This window comes from Salmo salar, chromosome ssa06, assembly GCF_905237065.1.
Source record: "Salmo salar chromosome ssa06, Ssal_v3.1, whole genome shotgun sequence".
NCBI classification, from domain to species: Eukaryota; Metazoa; Chordata; class Actinopteri; order Salmoniformes; family Salmonidae; genus Salmo; species Salmo salar.
Window position 1 is genome coordinate 34,212,641 of NC_059447.1, and position 22,273 is coordinate 34,234,913.

General features: G+C 42.8%; 1 protein-coding gene across 3 annotated transcripts; it reads left to right on the forward strand.

Moving 5' to 3' along the window:
* The first annotated feature begins 2,443 nt into the window (after positions 1-2,443).
* On the forward strand, positions 2,444-18,462 carry LOC106607088 (TLC domain-containing protein 4-B). Of its 3 annotated transcripts, none has more exons than XM_045720350.1 (7): positions 2,444-2,501; positions 5,370-5,522; positions 11,410-11,499; positions 14,236-14,294; positions 14,414-14,508; positions 14,687-14,760; positions 14,861-18,462. In XM_045720350.1, the coding sequence occupies exons 2-7, from the start codon at positions 5,377-5,379 to the stop codon at positions 15,195-15,197; spliced, it is 801 nt and encodes a 266-aa protein (XP_045576306.1). In that variant the 5' UTR covers positions 2,444-2,501; positions 5,370-5,376; the 3' UTR covers positions 15,198-18,462. The 3 variants fall into 3 exon arrangements, with proteins under 3 accessions (XP_045576306.1, XP_045576305.1, XP_045576307.1); XM_045720349.1 differs by having other exon boundaries at positions 2,449-2,808; XM_045720351.1 differs by lacking the exons at positions 2,444-2,501; positions 5,370-5,522; positions 11,410-11,499 and adding an exon at positions 11,580-14,132.
* Positions 18,463-22,273: the final 3,811 nt, after the last annotated feature.

The window sequence follows — 22,273 nt, forward strand, 5'->3', positions numbered from 1 at the left end:
TAGCTGGGAGGGGCCTTTTCTTTCTCAGCTGCTGACCTCCACCTCTAGATCTTCCTGAAATCCAATCAAGTCCCAAACAGCTGTTTCCTCAGGCCACGGCCAAGGCTATGTATGTATGTGTTTCTGTCATAGTTTTGACTCTCATCTGATTTCTTCTTTTTCCTCAGAAACATGTTCTCCTCAGCCTGCCGATCGACAACCTTCTTCTGGGCTGGATGACAACTATCCAGGACATCCTCTTTGCCAGTGACATCACACAATCCACTCTCTATTCCCTATGCTTCCCCTGAACTTGACAGTGGTTCACTGTTCCTGTTGGCACACGCCCAAAGATTCAGATAGTATCTTGAAATCTACTCTGCCCTCCAGCTAGTAGTGCTTAAGATTCATTGCTTATCATTACTGAGGACACCCACAATTGGCACAGCATTAAGGTGACACATTCACAGGAGAATTTTGCTAGCATGAGCCTAGAATAGCTTCCTTAAAATAGCTACTCTCATACACATATCATTATCATGATCTAATGGATTTAATTACGTTAAAGAAATGTATGTTGCGAAAATAAGAGTGACAATGTGTTTAAAGAATGTGTTACTGGCAATTTGAGTTTGATTTTGTCAGAAATTAAATCTGTTTGACAGCCTTGATTGTGGTAGACACAGCAACCTCATGCACCAGGAGAAAATGATAAGAATGGTTTTGACTAGATGATATACAGCTACGGATGAAAGTTACTTTTTTGTAGCAGGTTAGTAGAATTTAAGCTGCAGGTTAAGAAAATTAACTTAGAAGGTTAGGATATATTAGATGAAGGTTATTGAAAGGGTTAGGGTTAGGTAAAATGCTCTCCTAACCTGTTACAAAAAATAACTTCCGTCCATACCTGTAGCCTATCTAGTCACAACTGCTTAGTGCTGATAGAAACATGGTAAAACAACCAGGCAGCACTTTGGTGTCAATTATCTGCCAGTTATTCTACAGGCTATGTTCACAGAGCAGGCATTCTGCATTTTAAGTATAATTATAAAAACACATCCCCAGTAGAGACATCTGTGGTATGAGCAAAGGTCAATGCAGCAATCTGAGGAATTCACATAGTTTAGCAGAAAGCAGATGTTATGGAATAAGCAATGTACTTTACCACTCTATTGTACCATAATGGACTGTATAGCATACTGTTTTCCTCATTTAGCTACAAGCAGCCTTTATGGAATAAGTGGCTACATGTTAGAGGCCTGCCATAAGAATTTCCTTTATCTTTCTCTAGGCATACCGATAACAGTGGGCATGGCGAAGCACTGCCTTCACACAGTTTTTGTAGGGCAAGTTTTGAATGTTGCCTGCACTCATGACCATGAAACCTCAGGAAGGGAAACAGTATTTCCCTTAAATTTTAAACTGAACGTCAATAAAACACGTGCTACTGTGTGCAATATTTCACGACCAATAAAGTGTTAGATAACAAAAATAGCATTTGTAAAAATTCTATAACTGTTTTTACAATCCTGAAGTAGTTTTCATTTCATATTTCCATTGCATGTGATTGGATTATGTCTCCCAAGGATGTGATTGTTTGGAAGACTGAGTGGTGTTTAATCTGCTCTGATTAGCAGTTCATGTTTGGTTAATCTTTGAAGCCCTTGATTGTTAGTGATAGGATTACTTTCACTGGTGTCATCTGTCTCCATCCACTCTTTCAGCACTTCACTCTCTTTGTCACTGGATCTCTAGCCCAGGGCCTTCTATTTACAAGAAGGCTCTAATCTAGCCTATAATCAATGCCAAATACCTAAGTGTCAACATGGGAAGTGCATGGAACACAGGATGTTATGGCACCTTAATTGGGGAGGACGAGCTCATGGTAATGGCTTGAGCAGAATGATTGGAATGATATCAAATACATCAATCACATGGTTTCCAGGTGTTTGATACCATTCCATTTGCGCCTTTCCTGGCATTATTATGAGCCGTCCTCCCCTTAGCAGCCTCCTGTGCTGGGGAAACCAGACAGACAACCTTGACTCAGGATGACTCAGTAGGTGACAGCGCAGAGCCATACAATTACAGAAATAACCACTCCTTTCAAAATACATTGGATTCATAATATCTGTCTGTAAAACCCTTATAGTTTCCAATTATAATAAGTAAAATACACATGTGGAAATGTGCTAATGTAAAAAATGTAGCCTTGATTTAATTGGCCTATGGCAAGTGTAAAAATATGACCTATCTATTTGTGGTGTGTTATTCAATAGCTTGTCAAGCTGCCTGCAGTTCTTCATGTTTTAGTTGTGGACATCATACAAATGCAGTTTTCATCATAGCAACGATGCTAACTAAGCCTTTGCATGTTATTGGTAGTGGTATCAGCTGTTCCCTGTCTTTGTCGTTGAAGAATATAACGCTGTAATCAATGTGGCCTTTGTTTATTGTGGGTGTGGCCAAACCGAGGGGTGTGAGCTAGAGGGTGGGTGGTAATCTGCGTGTTCGCGTCACAGGTTAGTGCTAGCTGTCAATTGCAAAACAAAACGTCTAACAACTTTATATTTTAGGCAAAACTTGGAACTCACGGTGGCATGGAAATTAGCCTGGCATCCGCAATTATCTAGCTACTGTAATAGTTATGCATGAATGCCGCTGCTTTCGTCGTATAGCCTTTTTCACGAGGACGTACACTAGAGCGCTAGCTAGTGAGCTACTGCTAGCTAGCTGACTTGCTAAGTTAGCTACCTAATAAAGTGAGAGAAGACGGCAGCTGAACCCGAAGCTTTACCAACTTACTCAGACCTATGCGAATGATATCAGGTAGTTATGTATCTAGCTAGCCTTTCACTTATTATTTTGTTCACAACACAGCGATACATTGAGCTAATACACTGCAATTTGTATGTATTAAACATCTAGCTAGTGACTGCAATACGACCAATAAATACGACCCTGGTTGTGGCACTGTTTTCTAGTCAGTAGCTGTGCTCCCACAATTCGTGTAGCTAGGTTGGTTAGTCTACTTGTGGCTAAACTGGAAAGTGTACTACTGGCGACAATGTTTCCGAAAATCGAAGGATTTTACACGTTTCTTGTCGTGCACACGTTTGCTGTGTCACGCGCCGCAGAGAACAAGGGACTGTGCTGACAAGTTATGCATGATGATGTAGCTATCTGCAACCGCAAGAAACGTGTCCATTTACTAGTTATGTTTAATATTCTCATTATTGCCAGGGCAAGTAATTGTACTCATTAGCCCAAGCGTTGGTGAGGGGATTTTTGTCTGCATCCCAAGATTTGCGTTATTAAATTGAAAGGAAATCTCATCACTTGTCAGTTGGCCTAGAATGCCAGTCGTAATTTTACCGTCACATGAGCTGCATTTAGACTAAACAAATATTACATTCATTGTATTTTTGCACAATCTGTCTTCTATAAACCTCAATGGCATATGTATTGCAGGTTGAGAGGGTCCGTTTTATATTTCCACTGGAACATGGGAAATTGAACCGCTATTTGTGTTTGGTCGATATACCAAAGGGTCATAGTTTGCTTACAACAGCATATAGTGCAGGAGAACAAGGTCAAAAGCGGGTGGTGGTTGTCGGTATGCAGGCCTTTGCCCTCCTAGGCAGTCAGAACCAGCTTGCCAGGTGAAGAATGCTAATGAATAATTGAAGCACATGCAGCATATGATCAGCATGCTCTGGAACAATGAGGGTTCTCTTAAACACTGCTATTTTATTGGTCAAAATGCTATCTGGATAATACTTCAAATTCCTGATTGCTTATAGAGTTAGGCCTATTCCAGGGAGAGCTGGGGTTATTGCATGGGCCACTGCAGTAGCTAAGCTACCGGTTTCCTGTGATGGTGTTGATCAGCTTGACACAATGGCCTGTCCTCACATCCATGCTCAGAGCACATGGAACTGTGGTTTGTAGTAGCCTATGTTAAACAGTAAATGTGTTTGTATCAGACTAAATGCTCCTTTGTACTGGAAATGTGTGTTGATTTTGACACTATAGACACTGAGTGGGGTGTTCCCTATTGTCCGGGTGTCGCTCTGTGGGTCCAGTCCTATTTTCTGTACATTTAGGCCAGGGGTACTAACTTACCCTATGAGGTCCTGAGCCTGCTGGTTTTCTGTTCTACCTGATAATTAATTGTACACACCTGGTGTCACAGGTCTAAATTAGTCCCTGACTAGAGGGGAACAACGAAAAAGTGCCGTGGAACTGTTTTCGAGGTCCAGAGTTGAGTTTGAGGGATGTAAGCCTATAGGGGGAGAGAACAGTTTGTAGTCATGACATGGTATCATGACATTAGATTTTTTGAGTATTAGAACCTACTGTACAAGTTTAAAGTGCCAGTTGGGGCAGAGGTTAAAGCCTATTGGGTTTAGGTCTTGTGATATTGGAGAAAGAATAGACTTTCTCCAGTATCACTAGAATCTCCCTGTTGGTGACCAGTCATCTAATCAGTTGCCTTATCCCATTGTAATCGGCAGCACATTGTTTGTACTTGGATAAGCAGTTAGAACCTTGGAGACTATTGTTGTTGCTTCATCCAAGTAGCCATTTTCTCTGGATTTCAGATTCTTGTGGATTTAATGGTCCCAGATGCAGGTTTTGCAATGTTAGTATTGTAGTTACTTGAGTACTCTGAGGGTCGAGGTGAGGACACGACCAGTCATGGACCTCAGTCAAAGAGCCAGTAGCTCTGAGGACCTTTTGAGTTTACTGAAAATCCAATTCTTCATGGAAACATAATCCCTCTTCTGGGAAAACGAGATCAAGGGAGTGAGTGGCTGTTTCTTAGTACAGTGTAAACAGGGAGCATGGACCCCAAGGTCTGTTGATACTATGTAATAGTGCTGCAGTTGACCCATGTCTGTTCTCAGGCTACTCAACTATACTCTCCACCACTGGACACTGCAGGGCGATGAACCCTACACACAGACGCACATACGCTGCTAGTTTCTAGACTTAGTCAGTCTATCTACTTGTGTTTTTGCATCTCTCATCACAAATGTTCTTCCTCCTCTCGATAGCGTGCATTCACCAACAGGAACCTCTTTTCTTTCAATTCTTAGCCACAATTACACATTTAATCCCTGTGCAAAATATTTGTCCAATAATGAATGATTTATTTTCTCTAATTTCTGCTCTTTTACAATCATCTCCTTTTCAATGGCTCTCTCCCTTGCCCTCCTGTCCATCCTTTGCCACCCTGTTTTGTTTCCTTCCATCTTCCACTTCTTCTCCTATTCCTTCCGCCCCCCCCTCTACATTCCATCTGCCAGTCTAGGGGTATTGTGTCTTCTGTACAGTAACAGTACATGCATCTCACCCCGTCTCTCTCCTGGTGTGGTATACTGTAGGTGAGTGATGGAGACGAGAGAGTTAACCGTGGTGGCTGGCAGCTTCGTGGGGTTTCAGCTGCTCTTCTCCGTGGCCAGCCCGCTGTTCTCCTCAACCTTCACCCCTGGCTACGGCCGCCTGCCCTCCACCAAGCTCACTGAGTGGAACTCCAGGTACAATACCCTTCCAACAGGCCTCTTAACAGGTTTCACATTTTAGACTAGTACTGTTCCGTCTCTGCTGTAACACACTTCTATCAGACATTAACCCAGGCACACTGATCTGAGGTCAGAAATAGAGGTTGACCGATTAATCGGAAAGGCCGATTAATTAGGGCCGATTTCAAGTTTTCATAACAATCGGTAATCGGCATTTTTGGACACCGATTATGGCCAATTGCACTCCACGAGGAGACTGCGTGGAAAGTTGACTACCTGCTATGCGAGTGCAGCAAGGAGCCAAGGTAAGGTGCTAGCTAGCATTAAACGTGTCTTATAAAAAACAATCAATCTTAACATAATCACTAGTTAACTACACATGGTTGATGATATTACTAGTTTATCTAGCTTGTCCTGCGTTGCATATAATTGATGCGGTGCCTGTTAATTTATCATTGAATCACAGCCTACTTCGCCAAACGGGTGATTTAACAAGCGCATTTGCGAAAAAAGCACTGTCATTGTACCAATGTGTACCTAACCATAAACATCAATGCCTTTCTTATAATCAATACACAAGTATATATTTTTAGACCTGCATATTTAGTTAATATTGCCTGCTAACATGAATTTCTTTTAACTAGGGAAATTGTGTCACTTCTCTTGCGTTCTGTGCAAGCAGAGTCGGGGTATATGCAGCAGTTTGGGCCGCCTGGCTCGTTGTGAACTGTGTGAAGACCATTTCTTCCTAACAAAGACCGTAATTAATTTGCCAGAATTGTACATAATTATGACATAACATTGAAGGTTGTGCAATTTAACAGCAATATTTAGACCTGAAATACGGTTCCGTATTTCACTGAAAGAAGAAACGTTTTGTTTTCGAAATTATAGTTTCCGGATTTGACCATATTAATGACCTAAGGCTTGTATTTCTGTGTGTTATTATATTATAATTAAGTCTATGATTTGATAGAGCAGTCTGACTGAGCGGTGGTAGGCAGCAGCAGGCTCGTAAGCATTCATTCCCTGCATTTGCCAGCAGCTCTTCGCTGTGCTTCAAGCATTGCGCTGTTTATGACTTCAAGCCTATCAACCCCCGAGATTAGGCTGGCAATACTAAAGTACCTATGAGAACATCCAATAGTCAAAGGTATATGAAATACAAATGGTATAGAGAGTCCTATAATAACTACAACATAAAACTTCTTACCTGGGAATATTGAAGACGCATGTTAAAAGGAACCACCAGCTTTCATATGTTCTGAGCAAGGAATTTAAACGTTAGCTTTTTTACATGGCACATATTGCACTTTTACTTTCTTCTCCAACACTTTGTTTTTGCATTATTTAAACCAAATTGAACATGTTTCATTATTTATTTGAGACTAAATTGATTTCATTGATGTATTATGTTAAGTTAAAATAAGTGTTCATTCAGTATTGTTGTAATTGTCATTATTACAAATATATAAAAATCGGCCGATTAATCGGTTTCGGCTTTTTTTTTTTGGTCCTCCAATAATCGGTATCGGCGTTGAAAAATGAAATCAGTCGACCTCTAGTCAGAAATGATAACTAGTCACAAGTTAGGCTAACAAGTTAATGATTATGTAAATATTTATTCTCTACATTGCTCTTGGACTGGCTTTGCATTCAAATTGTTTTATTGTGCTGATACTTCTGCTATAATCAGACAAATCTTAATTATCTATCTACAATATCGTCATTTAGGTTGTCATGGGTCATCTTCTCAACTTTCCATAGTACACGTCAGGGGCAGGGCTTCGAATTCAAAGGTCAGAAATGTGTAATTAGTTTGGGGTTAAGTTCAAAGGTTGCCAATGAGTTACTCCATGTATTGAATGGTATCAGTTTGTCTTGAGCTGGTGAGCTGTACCCACTATTACCACTGTTCCCTCAAAAAAAATGTTGGCACTGAACAAATTTCAGGTCTGCTGAGTGCTAACTTGAAAATTCTGTGCGACCTCCAGCGTGTTTCTGTGAACACTTGAGGCTGTACCCACTTTAAGTTAAAGTTTTAACAATGGCCATGTAGTCTACTGTGGCTATTTGATTGTAATGTAGAGCTAGCAACAAGTGTGGCCACCATCAAAACAATGGAGAAAATGCATCCCATAACATTAACATGGAAATGGCTGTTCTATCGTTCAGCCTACATTAGCTGCCAATGTGTGGTGTTCAATGTAGGCCTACATTCCATGAGACTTTTGAAAAAAGAACTTGCAGGGCTTGACATTAACCTGCTTATCCACTTGTCCTTTGGACAAGGAGATTACTGAAAATGTTGTGGTGTTTGATGCAAGAAACCATTTTACAAAATACAATTATTTTTATTTCCATATCACTGACAGAAAATCTGACAAATTATGCTACCCTCTGTCTATTGGCTCTCAAAATACACCACTTTAAGACAAAAAAAGCTCTTTACCTGACTCGTTTTTCAAAGATGTCTAGAAATGTACACGTTTTGTGCTCTTGTAGAAAGCAATCACTCCCCTATTACTGACTACGAATTATCTATAACTGGGCTAATAACTAACTAACTACCAAGGATATGAACAAAATGTGCACACGTGGCTACATGCAGCTCTAGCTTTGATCTCAAAACAAGCGCATCTACTCACGAACGCTCATGCTGTAAACAGTCCAGTTCAAAGTAAATACATGGCAATGGTCTATTTGCACATAGGCCTACTGCAGCTCTGATTGTTTATGCCGCACTGGTATTTGTAGAGTACGGGCTTAGTAGTGCGTGTCAATGTAATAGAATTCTACTCCCGACATGTTCTGCCTACAACAAAATATCTTGCATAGTTTGTTTTGGTATGTTGCATTGACAGTGGCTAATATTGCATTGATTTGATCACAATTACCACAGTAAAGGGAAACGTTGATAGTGTTAACAGGGAAAACTCTAGAACAGTGGTCACCAACCTTTTCTGAGTCAAGATCACATTCAAAATGCAAGCCGAGATCTACTGCTCAGATTTTATTTTTTACATTACTTAATAAAACATAAGCCAATGTCAATATCAACTTCTGAGTCAAAATGCAAGCTGAGAATTACCGCTCCGCTTTTTAAAAAACATTACAAAAGAAACGTACACCTATGCAACATTGACCAATTAAAAACAGTACTGTAGCAATGAGTTTTGTGCAGTAAGCTATAGGCACAATACATTATCACCTCATATTGGTTTTGCTTGAATTGCCCAATGCGTTGTTTGGGCCATTTAAAAAATATATATATTTCTAAATTTGAGGAAGGCTAAATGATCACACCGGTAATAGAGCCATTGTTGCATTACTTGAGGCACAGCTGATTGAGCATACATTTAAATAATTCGTCTTTTATTTTTATTTTACTGGGCTGATGGTGCCTGCATATAATGGTCAGCCTCAGGAGAGAATAGCAGACTGAGGGTCCGCCTCTCAACATCTCTCCCTTTCCTCCACTCAACATCGCTCCGCTCTCTCTTTCCTCCACTCAACATCTCTCCGTTCTCTCTTTCCTCCACTCAACATCTCTCCGCTCTCTCTTTCCTCCACTCAACATCTCTCCGCTCTCTCTTTCCTCCACTCAACATCTCTCCCTTTCCTCCACTCAACATCTCTCCCTTTCCTCCACTCAACATCTCTCCCTTTCCTCCACTCAACATCTCTCCGCTCTCCCTTTCCTCCACTCAACATCTCTCCGCTCTCTCTTTCCTCCACTCAACATCTCTCCGCTCTCTCTTTCCTCCACTCAACATCTCTCCGCTCTCTCTTTCCTCCACTCAACATCTCTCCGCTCTCTCTTTCCTCCACTCAACATCTCTCCGCTCTCCCTTTCCTCCACTCAACATCTCTCCGCTCTCTCTTTCCTCCACTCAACATCTCTCCGCTCTCCCTTTCCTCCACTCAACATCTCTCCGCTCTCCCTTTCCTCCACTCAACATCTCTCCGTTCTCCCTTTCCTCCACTCAACATCTCTCCGCTCTCTCTTTCCTCCACTCAACATCTCTCCGTTCTCCCTTTCCTCCACTCAACATCTCTCCGCTCTCTCTTTCCTCCACTCAACATCTCTCCGCTCTCTCTTTCCTCCACTCAACATCTCTCCGCTCTCTCTTTCCTCCACTCAACATCTCTCCGCTCTCTCTTTCCTCCACTCAACATCTCTCCGCTCTCTCTTTCCTCCACTCAACATCTCTCCGCTCTCTCTTTCCTCCACTCAACATCTCTCCGTTCTCTCTTTCCTCCACTGATACTGACCAAAAAGGGACACCGTCTTCCAGCTGATGGCAACTCGAGTTGCACCGTTATTTCTGCCTCGTGCACAAATTCATGTTGTTACTCCTATGAACAGAGAAAGTGAAATATTAAAAGACCCAAGCCGCTAATAATAACAGCAATGCAAGCCTATAGATACACTTTCCTACTCATTCGTTACTGCTGCAGTGCGTGTTGTAGCACTGAGTGGAAATGGGAAGGACACGTGTGTTTTATGGCTTATAAAAGTGTTGAATACAAAGTGTTGACAGTGCTGAGTGAGAACTTTAACGTGAACAAACTCATAAAACAGCAGCTTTTTGCTGTATTTGTTGACAGTCTCGAGTCATGGTTTTAAACATTTTCAAATCTCACAGTATCAACTTCACTGTAGCTTTCTTTAATGCAGCTACGTTACTGCCAACACAGTAATCTGAGCCACCCGATTGGTCAGCGGTAGGCCTGTAGTGCACCTGATTTTCTCTCCGGCACCGCCGGGAAGGCAGAGTTTGTACCTTCAGACACATGAAATGGTTCAAAATGGCAACAGTTCACTTACTTGGCACACAGGCAGCTGAATCGGTTGCACCGACCACCAACAGCCCGAGACACACAAAATAGGAACACAAGGCTTTATCGTTGTCTTTGTTTTTTACAGAAATGTTTGTCGATCGCCTAGGAATGCCTTGGAGATCGACCAGTTGATCACAATTCACCTGTTGGTGACCACTGCTCTAGAAAGTTGAGAGAAGCTCAATCTCGTGCTTCCCCCTGTGGGCTGATATTTCTTCTGCGTGGCAGTGCTGAGCCTCAGTTCATACAGGGATCATGCACACTGAACGCTGCTACAGGCTGTGTGTACCATGGCATAACAAGCCAAAGGTGACGCACTGATAGTGGTTGAAGTTTGATTCAAAGTTACCTACCCTTCATTGCATAACGGCTCCCAGTGTGTCAGTGTGTTATTATTTATTAAAGCTTTGCTTGTAAAGAGACACAGAATATCTACAGAAAGATGCACAGCAGAGATGTAAGCCTGAGGCGTAGGCTAAGGAACACGTCATTAGCTAGATGTTCAGTTCAAATGGGCTAGAAGGAGAGCAAATGCACTTGCCCCTTCTGCTTCGTAAGAGACTCTCAAATTCCACTCTCCTCCTTGATCATGGCAGTTATACACTCTCAGACAGTCATGTTATAATGGTGACACTAAAAATAACAATGTTCATTGTACAGTGGCTGGTCTGTGGAGCCAGCATTGCTAGGCCTGTGGGACAGCTGGTGTGCCCAGGGTCTGGGGACTGTGTGTGCGGGTGAGGGGAGATAAGAGCCATGGTAGCACTGGAGTTCTCTTCACTAGACCAGATAAAGAGTCCCAGAGGTCAACGAGACCTGACTAGTTTTACGCACACACACACACACACACACACGATTCTCCTTCAAATTAATTCCATTGCCAAGGTTCCACACGGCCCAAATGAGCTTAGGTTTCTTCATTGTGTTCTCAGTGCTGTAAAGGATGTTATTGTTATGTTACTTGAACTGTTTATTAGTATTACTGCTGCCGTGGTGCTAGTCTTGCATCATTCTCTGCCATTGCGCTAACTGTCCCTGTTTCTGTGTGCTTTCCCAGATTGGTGTCCACTGTCCATGCTCTGATCGTGGGCCTCTTCTGTCTCTACATCCTGTGGTTTGATGATGCTGTCAACGCAGACCCCGTCTGGTAAGATGAACAGCATTACTGTCTGCTTTCTGTCATTCTAGCAGCCATGGCTACTAGCCTACCCCAAGAGGGAGGGAAGGATGATGCTGCCATTCCCCACTGTCAGAGAGAAATCTCAGTGGAGTCTCCAGAGAGGTGTAGATTCAGTGGATTTGTCCTTTCATTGTCTTTTCTATGTTCTCTCTCCTACTGCTGACTGTGTGATTACATCATTGTATCCTGAAAGAGAGGAATGGTAATTTCCCCCTATCCCTCCCTCTCCCTTCTGTTTCTGTCTTCTTCTCTCTCTCCTCTTTCTCTGTCTTCTACTCTCGTGTTTCTCTCCTTCTGTTTCTCTTCCTCTCTTGTTCTGATCAGACAGGCCAGAGTCCTGCCAACAAGGCTCCTTTTCATAGCAAACAGCAGCCCAGTCTTCAGCCCCCCCCCCTCTTCCTCCTCCCTTCCCTTCTGGTGACCCTCTCCCCTGAGTCCCTCTGACCCCCAGCAGCACCCTGCGTCTCTGGCTGTCTGATCAATACAGCACTTCCCTCGCTCTCATTGTCTGTCTGTCGCTGATGGAGCGGAGAAAAGGGGAAGTGAAGGGCCAATGGGGAGGAGTCCTGCCACCCCCCCTTCATCTGCTCTGTGTCCAAATGTCTCACATTTTAGACTACTCTCTTTTTCCTTCTTTCTTTGTTGTTCCTTTACTGTCATAGGGTTTGTTTAATAGGGGTGTAATTGTTGTACCCTCCCAGCCCAAGCCATGTTGTCTTGTTTTTTCCCTTTGTTTTGGTCTTTGTCTGTGTAGTATTGGCACTGTCCTTTTGTCTCTTATGTATTTGCTTTCCTGCCCATCTCTTTTAGTTTCTTACTTTTCCTCTATTTAGACTGGTAGCCATGTTATTTTGCTAGCGCAGTAGCTAGTTCCTCTTATTGCAACACTGTATGGCGTAAGCATTAATCCTCAATCTGATTGTTACAGCATCATTTAGACATGCCACAGACTGGCATTGTGCTGGGCTTCACAGAACTAACCGCCCACAAAACCTGCATTGTGACAGATTCAGCTTCTCACGTCACTCTGGCGGTTCTGCCTGGGTTTTGTCGTCGTAATCCAATCAATCCAAAGCGTTTTCCAAATCTGCCTGCCTCACATCGCCTGATTGGTTTATCTGAGCTTTAAAAGTGCGATGTAACCAGTGAGCGCAGAATAGACTAAATTGGTTTAAAACAATAGTGCTCAGTTGGTTGATCAGAGTTCAATGATGTAACCCCAGGTGTGGCTTACTGTAACATTTAGATCCCTTTATTGGTCAAATACACACAAGGTCCAACTGAACTGTGACTTCGCTTTTTAACCCAACACCTCCAAAAGACTCAGACATACACATACATATAGAGTTTTTGGAGAGGTGCAGGGGACTACCACTCTGGGCGCCCGGGGAGCTGTTGCTGGGGGGGTTAAGTGCCTCGCTCAAGGACACAACGGCAGGCAATGGAATCTAGGATTTGATACCAGCAACCCTCCGGTTGCCAGCTCACTTCCCGACAGATTTTTTTTCCGGCAGACCCGGGATTTCAACTGGCAACGGTCGCTGGCTCGCCTCTAACCGCTAGGCTACCTGCTGCCCAGCCATACCTGGATCAGTGATGGAATCTGAGAACCTTTGGACCCATCTCATCCTGACTCCTCCTGTTGATCTGTCTGAAGTTTATCTCTTAGCTTCAACAGATTCACAGGTTTATCTACGAATGGCTTCGGCTCTCTATATGGGTGAATAGATTATTAGGCTTATGGGTGGGCTCCAGGATGTACAGTAAACATGAGGAAGTGGAGAAACGATTGGCTGCATATGACATTGATCGTGGCTACATGAGTGGGGTTCAGAGAGGATGTTGCACTCAGACATACCCTGAACGGGTACGTTGGGGTGAAGGTCGGCAGAGGTGAGGGAGGGCGGTGTCACGTGGAGCCCCCCTCTGATCCAGAGAGCACGTCATGGTGTGCTGTCACAGAGAGCCATGACCCCGCCCTCAGCAACAGGATACCTGTGATGGAGAGAGGCCAAAATCAGTTCCATTGTCACTTTACTGAGACACACACATTATTTTGACCACAGTCACTTAGCCGATGCTCTTGTCAAGAGCCTCTTGCACTACTGTCGACACACACGCCTAGGCAGTAAATGTGGCCCATGTGATACGGTGAACTGATAACCATGGCGTTGCCCAAAGCTTGTCCGAGCAACTGAGTCGTACAATCCACTCCTACAGTCAAGAGAACAGTGGTACTCATTCTTACAGTATGTACTATATGCAGGCCACTGCTCACATGTACACACACCCTGACACGTATTTGTCCATGAGCACACAAGATTACAGCAGGCAAACAGAAACACACCCTCTGTATGTGAGCACAATGCATTTGTCAACACAGTGCTGTTTAAACTGGACCTTCCCTGGACACGGGTATCTCAGTAGTAGCAAGACTATCACTCATGACATGGCCATGAGAAGAATGTGCCTATTTGAATGCTAGAAAAAAGATTTTAGTTAGAATTTTTTTATTCGCTCTCATTGGAGACCCCTGCAGTAGACTTCACTAATACAGTATGTAGAATGTTTTGTGGACTTCACTAGATTTCTGTGAAATCGTAAGTAGCTTTTGTTTCTGTTTTACAGTAATTTTACTGCATTCATCTGTAATGTGGCAACTGTTATTCTGAAAGAACACTTTGTTTTGTTTTTGCTGTACAGGGGGGAGCCAGGACTAGTGAAACTGAATGTGGCCATAACGTGTGGTTATTTGCTCTATGGTGAGTCTCTCTCCTCATGTTTATCCTCTTGTATAACAATAAGCCATCCACATTTCTCTGTGGACAGTAGATGGAAATAACAAATTGTGTGCTAACTACCCACTTGTTGTTCTGTGTAGACCTTGTGCTTCTGGCCACTAACTGGAGCACAATGGGGGACAGCTTTTTTGTCTGCCACCACTTGGCGGCGCTCTATGCTTATGGATATGTCTTGGTGAGTCTGGGGGGAAACCATGAGCACAGTGGCTAATATTAGGTGGTTCTTTGGTGCCTTTGGGTTTTGGTATTGAAATACTCAAGTCTTCTTTCTAAGGATGTTGCACATTTAGTCTGTTTTTAGTTTATTTCTGCCCATGTTTATTTGTGGTAATATGTCTTTATGCTCTCTGCAGTCTCGTGGCGTGCTTCCCTATTTCGCCAACTTCCGTCTCATTTCAGAGTTATCCACACCTTTTGTGAACCAAAGGTAAGCTAGCTCCACTTTTACTATATATTAATGAATACTCCTGTTTATCAGCCCCGACCTCTGTCAGTGTTGACATTATTCCGTTCTCCTCCACGTATAGGTGGTTCTACGAGGTGCTGAAGTACCCTCGCTCGGACCGCTTGGTTGTGGCCAACGGCATGGCCATGGCAGTGGTCTTCTTCATGGTGCGCATCTTCGTCATGCCTCCCTACTGGGCCCGTGTGTTTGCCACCTTCGGTACGGAGGCCTTCGAGCGCTTGGGCATCGGTGCTCAGGTGGCCTGGATCACATCCTGCATCGCCCTGGACATCCTCAACACCATCTGGATGTACAAGATCGCCCGCGGCTGCTACAAGGTCATGATGGGCGCCAGCGGCAGGAAGGCCAAAGAGGTCTCCCCGCTCAAGCAGAACCATGTGAATAACCACACAGACTAAGAGATACTGGCCGGAGGGGGGGGGATAGACAGACTCTGTGGAAGGGAAACAGGAAAGACTTCAAGGGCTCTTATAGCCCCTGCTAGCTCCAGCCTTGCTATTATCTCCATACCCGGAAATCATGCAGCCGAATGGGGTCAGGTCCTCATCAGATTCAGTCTCACAGAATGAGACTGGTCCCACACCTCAGTGTTTCATCGACGGTATGGTGGTACCCTGGCTGGGTTTGGTTGGACATGACAGAGTAGCTGTTAAGCACACTCATTCTTGTTCAACTTCAACCCAAGCTCAGTCATCTGAAGTGCCTGTGATGGACAGGTAGAAAGCAATAAAAGAAGAAACCGTACTCTGGCTCTGTCAGAAACTCCCTCGGCCATCATCCTTTACCCTTTTCAGTTCCCTGACCCGTCCACCCAGAGGAGAGCCTCCTGCTTTGCCCTCAGAATAAGGACCTGTTAGTGTGCTAGTTTGACAGACCGAGACACCACAATGCCTCTTACTGCATTTGCTGTGGCCTCCTTTTTATGAACACCACCTACATCGCCAGCAGAGCGGTCCCCCGCTCACAGCAACAGTTCAGATTGAATCACCACTGGATTTCCCATCCACAGCCTGGATGCACATCCAGGGGAAATGGAGACAGGGATTGGATCCTACCGCTGCCGCCAACTCTCCGGAATCATGTTTTTCATTGGACGCTTTTGCCTCATCTCATCCAGGGTCTGGCTGTGCTCTGTTTGCGTCTCTGGGGTCTCAGTTATCCAATTTGTTACTCAACCTCAAAACCAGGAATTGACATCAATGCGTCTTAACTTCACTACACTCTCATAACCTTCTGTCACAGCGGAGTGGTTAAATCCATCCAGTTTCATGCTTCTGTTCTACCTCTCCCCTGCCTTATAAAGACTTGTCAGTCCCTCCATATGAGAATAATCACCATGAGTTTTTTTCTCCTTCTGTAAAGATGTTTTAGCCTTTGAAAATATCTCATCCATTATCTCTAGTTCAGTGGACTGGAAAGGACGTTTTCTCTCAGTTTCTCTGGAGATTTTCCCAGCCACTGCAGTGTAACACTACTGTTAGACACAACACTTGTTCTAGTGTCTATCTAAGGTACCTCTGGGGATTTTAACTTCCATTTTTCTCTATTTTCTGTGTTATATTGAGAACTGAATTTGGAACAAGAGCGGGTCCCTTTTGGGGGGAAGCATTCTCCTGTCTTAGGGGCTGTTCTGCCTACAGAGTGGCAGTCATAGGAATGCTAGAAATATGATGTCCCCAATCGTTTCTATAGATATTCATGTAAGATCAATTATGAATGACCTATCTGACAAGAACAGCCATACGCTGGCAATGTTGTACTATATGTGTAGCCGTGTAAAGTCCTACTGTATTACTCAGTTGGAAATCGTCCTCTCAAATCAAGTTGATTTGATTGATTCAAATCACTGAGCGCTTGTTAAGAAAATGTTGGATTATGACGATTTATACTCTAGTTTGGATCACTAAACAGGATAAATATGAATTGCATTAATCTATGGGTTCCTCTGCACTTCATTTTAATCAGTGCATTTGATGTTTTTCACCCAGCTGTATTGAGTGCATGTTAAGTGTTTTGTTCTCTGTCCTCCTCCTGTCCCTAAAGCGTTGACGTGGTTTGGGACGGGGGGGTCTGAAATGTTAGACTTTTCACTGTGGAATGAAAGCACACTCCCCATGATGGAGAAATGACCTGTTGAGCCCCTCCATGTACCACCGAGGAGGGTTGTATTGTCGTGCCTTTACGCAAACAGGAAATCTAAAGCAGTCCGGTAGAGATTAGCATGACATTTTAATGTAAAACTGCTGTTTTCCTTTTTTCTCGCTATTGTAGTCTCTTCTCTCTATGGATACTGTTATGTATATATTTTTGTACCCTGCACAATAATGAATCCAGACAAGTATTCTCCGAAGTTGACCCCTCTGTAGGGCCTGCTTGGTTTAATTCTGAATACGGGAGCAGGCCTCGATATGAATGTTGTGGTGGTTCTAGTGATATTAGGAGGAGTGGGAAGGGGCTTAAAGAGGCTGCTGGTTATGACCAGAATGAAGATGAGATTGGAAGTGTAATTATTGTCATGTAGTTATTCAGCTACATCAGCTCGGTTGAGAAGCTAGTGAGATTCAGCTCACTCTTCTCACCCAGTCCTCCAATACTTCAAGCTGTGAATAGAGCCACATGTTTGTATCATTCATCAGTCAAGAAAACAATATTTTCAACTGAGTACATGTGTAGCCTGATGAGATTTCTGGTTCACCAGTAGGCTGTGGTGTGCATTTAAGTCTGCTTCGGATGGCTGTGAGAGAGGTTGTACTTCTGCACAATGTCCAATGTTTGTACAAACTATTAATTGGATGTGTAGTGTTTCACTGACTTCAGTGTGTCTGTGGTGTGTTGAATTGCAACGTAGATCTCTGGGTGATTTTAAAAGAGTAGAAGTTTTGGTTTTTGGAAATGAGGAAGTGACACGGCGGTTTCTGTAACATCATGCCCGAGTGCACTTGTATCCGCAAGCAATAACCTGTGTGGCCTTTTATCCCTTTGAAAGGCTAACATTGTGTATTAATAGAAGGTACAAATGGTCTCAGGCCCTGGTGAGAAATAAGGACATGTTGTAGCACCTGGAAGAACTGGTAGAACTGTTGCATTTATTTCAGCTGCATTGCATGCATTTCATCTCCTTTGTAAGGTTGAACTTAGCAGCGTCTTAAGACTTTTAGCCATTTGATACTAAATGCCATGGATTAGCCAGTAAATAACCTTTGACTGAATCAATGAATTCTTGCCCCAGCTTTTTGTGGACTCTCTCGGATAGTCCTGCTTCACCTGTGGAGCACATCTGTAGACCGCAGCAGTCGCATCCTTTAAGTCACAAGGAGGTGCGGGGAGAGAACAAATTAAGTCAAGAAAATAACTAATATACATGATGGTGATGAAATGAGTGAACATGAACTAATGAGGAAAAAAGGATAGATCAAATGTTGCCAGTGGGTTTTTGGTTGTTTTTTTTTATTTCTTATTTTAATGCAATGACATTTGTTACATTATTATTTTCTGAATATTTTAATGTGAAAAGAACAATACACGGGCCTTAGGGTCCCTGTCTCAACACCATGTGATTTAGATTTGTCTACAATGACCACTACTAATGATGTCATTGTAGCACTGAAAGTTCAGACTTACTTGAAAGTTTTGCTCTTCAATAAATTTGAAGACAAAAAAAGATTTGTCTCAATCGTTGCTTTTTGGCTTCAGAGTAACAATTCAAACACCATTGACTTTCATGTATTTTGTTTACGCTGGTGCACAGAAACTGAGACAATTTCATGAAAATACTGCATGTTGGATGCATCGTAGTCAGAATGCGTACAGCAGTGTTGGATGGTTCTAAGGTTTGTCTGGCTCAGTCCAGTCTAGCTAGTCCATCACATTTTAATTGTCACATGCTTTGTAAACAACAGGTGTAGACTAACAGTGAAATGCTTACTTACAGCCCTTCCCAACGATGCAGAATAAAAATAACACGAGAAATAAATACACAATGAGCAATGATAGTTTGGCTGTATACAGGGGGTAGCAGTAGAGTCTGTGCAGGGGTCTGAGGAAATGTAACTAGATATGTACATATAGGTAGGGCTACTGAGTGGCGCAGCGGTCTAAAGCACTGCATCTCAGTACTAGAGGCGTCACTACAGACACCCTGGTTTGAATCCAAGCTGTATCCGTGATTGGGAGTCCCATAGGGCGGTGCACAATTGGCCCAGCGTCGTATGGGTTTGGCCGTCATTGTAAATAAGAATTTGTTCTTAACTGACTTGCCTAGTTAAATAAAGATTACGTTTAAAAAATGAAAAAGGGATAGTGACTAGGCAACAGGATAGATAATAGTTACCTGTGTGAGAGGGTGCCAGCTACCGCTCCTCTTCTGCCCATTCTACAGGAGTTAGAGAGAAACAAGCATCTGAACCACTGTTTGGCTCTGATTGAATCCAGCTCTACCGTGTGCGCCTGTCAAGGGGCTGGGTCACAGACTGGGCCTGGAGAGCGTTACCAAACATGGTCACATGAGACTCAATGAAAATCTCTTCTGCTACACACTCAAACACACACATACACACACACACACACACACACACACACACACACACACGATGTCACCTACACTAGTACACAACATAAATGCATAGAAGTCAGTGCTTGTTATGTTTTTGTAGTCTGACTGAATCTGCAAATCTGTTGGTGCTCCTTGGATCACACATGTCTGTTTACTGTAAGTGGATAGTGTATTTGAAGACACGGATTCAATCATTTAGGTCTTTAAGTATTAGTGAAATCTCCTTTTCCATTTTTACATAGCATCTTTACAGCTTTCAGCAGTTCCATTCAGCATTCAAGTTCCCCATGTCTTTAGCCAGCACTATTGAGCAACATATTGTTACATTAAACTAACAATGCAGTATTGTGATGTTTGAGGTATTTGTGCAGAAAGCTTTCCCAGCATTAAAAAAACTACTCTGAAATCAACATTCCAGACTTCTGAGAGGCTATTAAAAATAACTTTTTTTTTACAAGGTACTTGAAACCCTTGATAATTCAGTGGGCATTTAACATGACTTTTAACCAGTTTATCAAGTAGTACTTTGCTATCAGCTACTATACACAAACACTTTATAAAAGCACCCAGACACTTGGGTATTAATTCACACAAAAAATGTATTAGTTAAGCCCGGAATTTGTTTCAACTTTCAGTCCTACTGTACATAGACAGGCAAAATGATGATGCTAAGAACCCAGCCTTCTGAATTTTTCTCAGCCTAGGGTGAGGAGGCCTTCTACCCTAAATAGCCAGACAGAGTGGATGAGGGTGTGGAGAGGGAGGAGCTGGAACTTTGGAAATGCCCCTCCACCATCCAGAACAGCAGTTTTGTCTCTCGCTGCTTCTCCATCTTTCTCAACAGTTCCAGCTACACACGTGCACATTATTTCTTTGCTTTGTCAAATATTATGACTTGCACAATTTGTCTGCCTTTCTTGAATCTCGTAGCTTTCGCAAAGCCTCAGTCTTCTCATCTCCCTTTGCCTGAGCTCTGTTTATAGCCTAGGTGTCCTTCCTACCAAGGTGTACCCTCTCTAATGGCTATTTAATTACTCCTGTGTTTCTAATTCAGTTTGACTTTAAAGTTATGTTATCCAAACCTTGTCGTTCTTAAAGACTCCATGCAACACAGTATTTCCAGTATGTTAGCGTTCAAATAAACAGACCATCATAAGAGGTTTCCAATCTGGAGGTGTGGTATGTTCCCTATGCTTCCTCTCACTGTAAATGACCCACAACAGACCCACAGCACAGCAAATATTTAACGGTAGTTCATTATCAGTTTGAGGGATTCCACTTTCACATCACATTACATCTGGGCTGCTCCAGCCAGTTATGGCCCGCCCTTCTTCCATCATGCCCAAATAAAGTGTCCAAATTCCTCCTGTGTGCCTCTTCTCTCCTTGAGATGTTTATAAGACCCTTGCTTGGTCCCACACTCAGCTACTCTCTCTCTCTTTCTCTCTGCTTGTGCGCTTCTGTATTTCACTGACAGTCTGTTTATGGCCACGTTACATAAGGCTCCACTATAATTTTAGTTTGTCATCACAGTCGCAGCCTCATACCTAAAGTAAGACTTTAAGGTGAGCTTTAAAGGGGCAATCAGCAGTTGTTACATCCATTTTTAGACATAAATTAATGTTTCCATTGATTCTTGAAGAATGTAACTTATAAATGCATCATGAGCTTAGTTTTAATGTCCCACCCCATCAGAACCCAAAATATAAGCCTTTTTTACTCCAATGTTTACAAACAAATGAAATGTAAAAAACACTGTATAGCCTCAAAACATGGTTAAAACTATAATGCTGAGATCATGGATGGTCAGTCCTTGCATCCATAGGTTTATGAATTTGAGAGTGATTACATTTCTCCAGCCCCATCCCTCAGCTTTTTACCAAAACAGTGGTTATTGTTTCAACTGCTGATTGGCCCTTTATGGTTTATGAGTCCTATCTTCACAAACAAGCTGTATCTAAGCTTTGCTTAGTGTACCTTTTTCTGGTCACTGTTTGTTAAAGTGTGCACTTTCAGATTCACAGTGTTCCTCAAACTCTTCATGACTATGTCCTGTTATTAAATGTCAACTATTGGGTTATAACATAGTTGTTAACATTGTTAATGGTGCTCAGTAGTTAGATCAGTAGCTCAGTAAGACTCTATGCTTCATACTCTCTTGGTTTATACACTATAGACTACTGTGTGTAAAGATGTCTGCCAAAATTCAAACTTCTACTATCACGACAGCTAGCCTATCAGGCTGAAACTCATTTATCGTCAAAAAATGTGTGACCTTTTCCACACAAATGCAGTGCATTTGCAATCGTCTGAGCTGAGGCATTATTACTCTTCTCAACCCAAATCATTTACTTTTATAATGTTGGCAGGTCTGTGATCTTCTAGAAACCATTATAAAACAGATATTTCTCCACTGGTGTACTGGTGGAAATAGTTCATTTGTCTTTGTAGCAGGCAGAGAAAGTCCACCTGACTTCCACTCTTCTTCATTTGAGAAGCCCTGCAAAAAAACACATTGGTGTCCCAACGATATGCTCCAACGTGTAATTACACTGTAACTGGAATTGGTCATTAATTGTCTATTGTCTAGGAACCTCCATATTAAAAACCACTTGGAATCATGTGAGCTTTGCAGACAGTTTCACTGCTGCTCTACCATACTACTCTTGTCATGTTATCATCAACTTGATTGGTTTACAGTAATCCTGCCTGTATTGTTACTGGGTCAGGGTGTTTGAACTCCACTATTCCAGCATTCCCACAGCCCTCCACCATAACCCCTTTCCCCATCCGCCATTCCCCTCATAGTGCTCTTTCCAGAACCTTCTCTTCATGCCCTGTCTGGTAACGCATTACCACCATATGTGTGGGACAGGACAAACAGCAGTAGGGTGAATCATCATGCTGCTCTCTGGGGAGAAG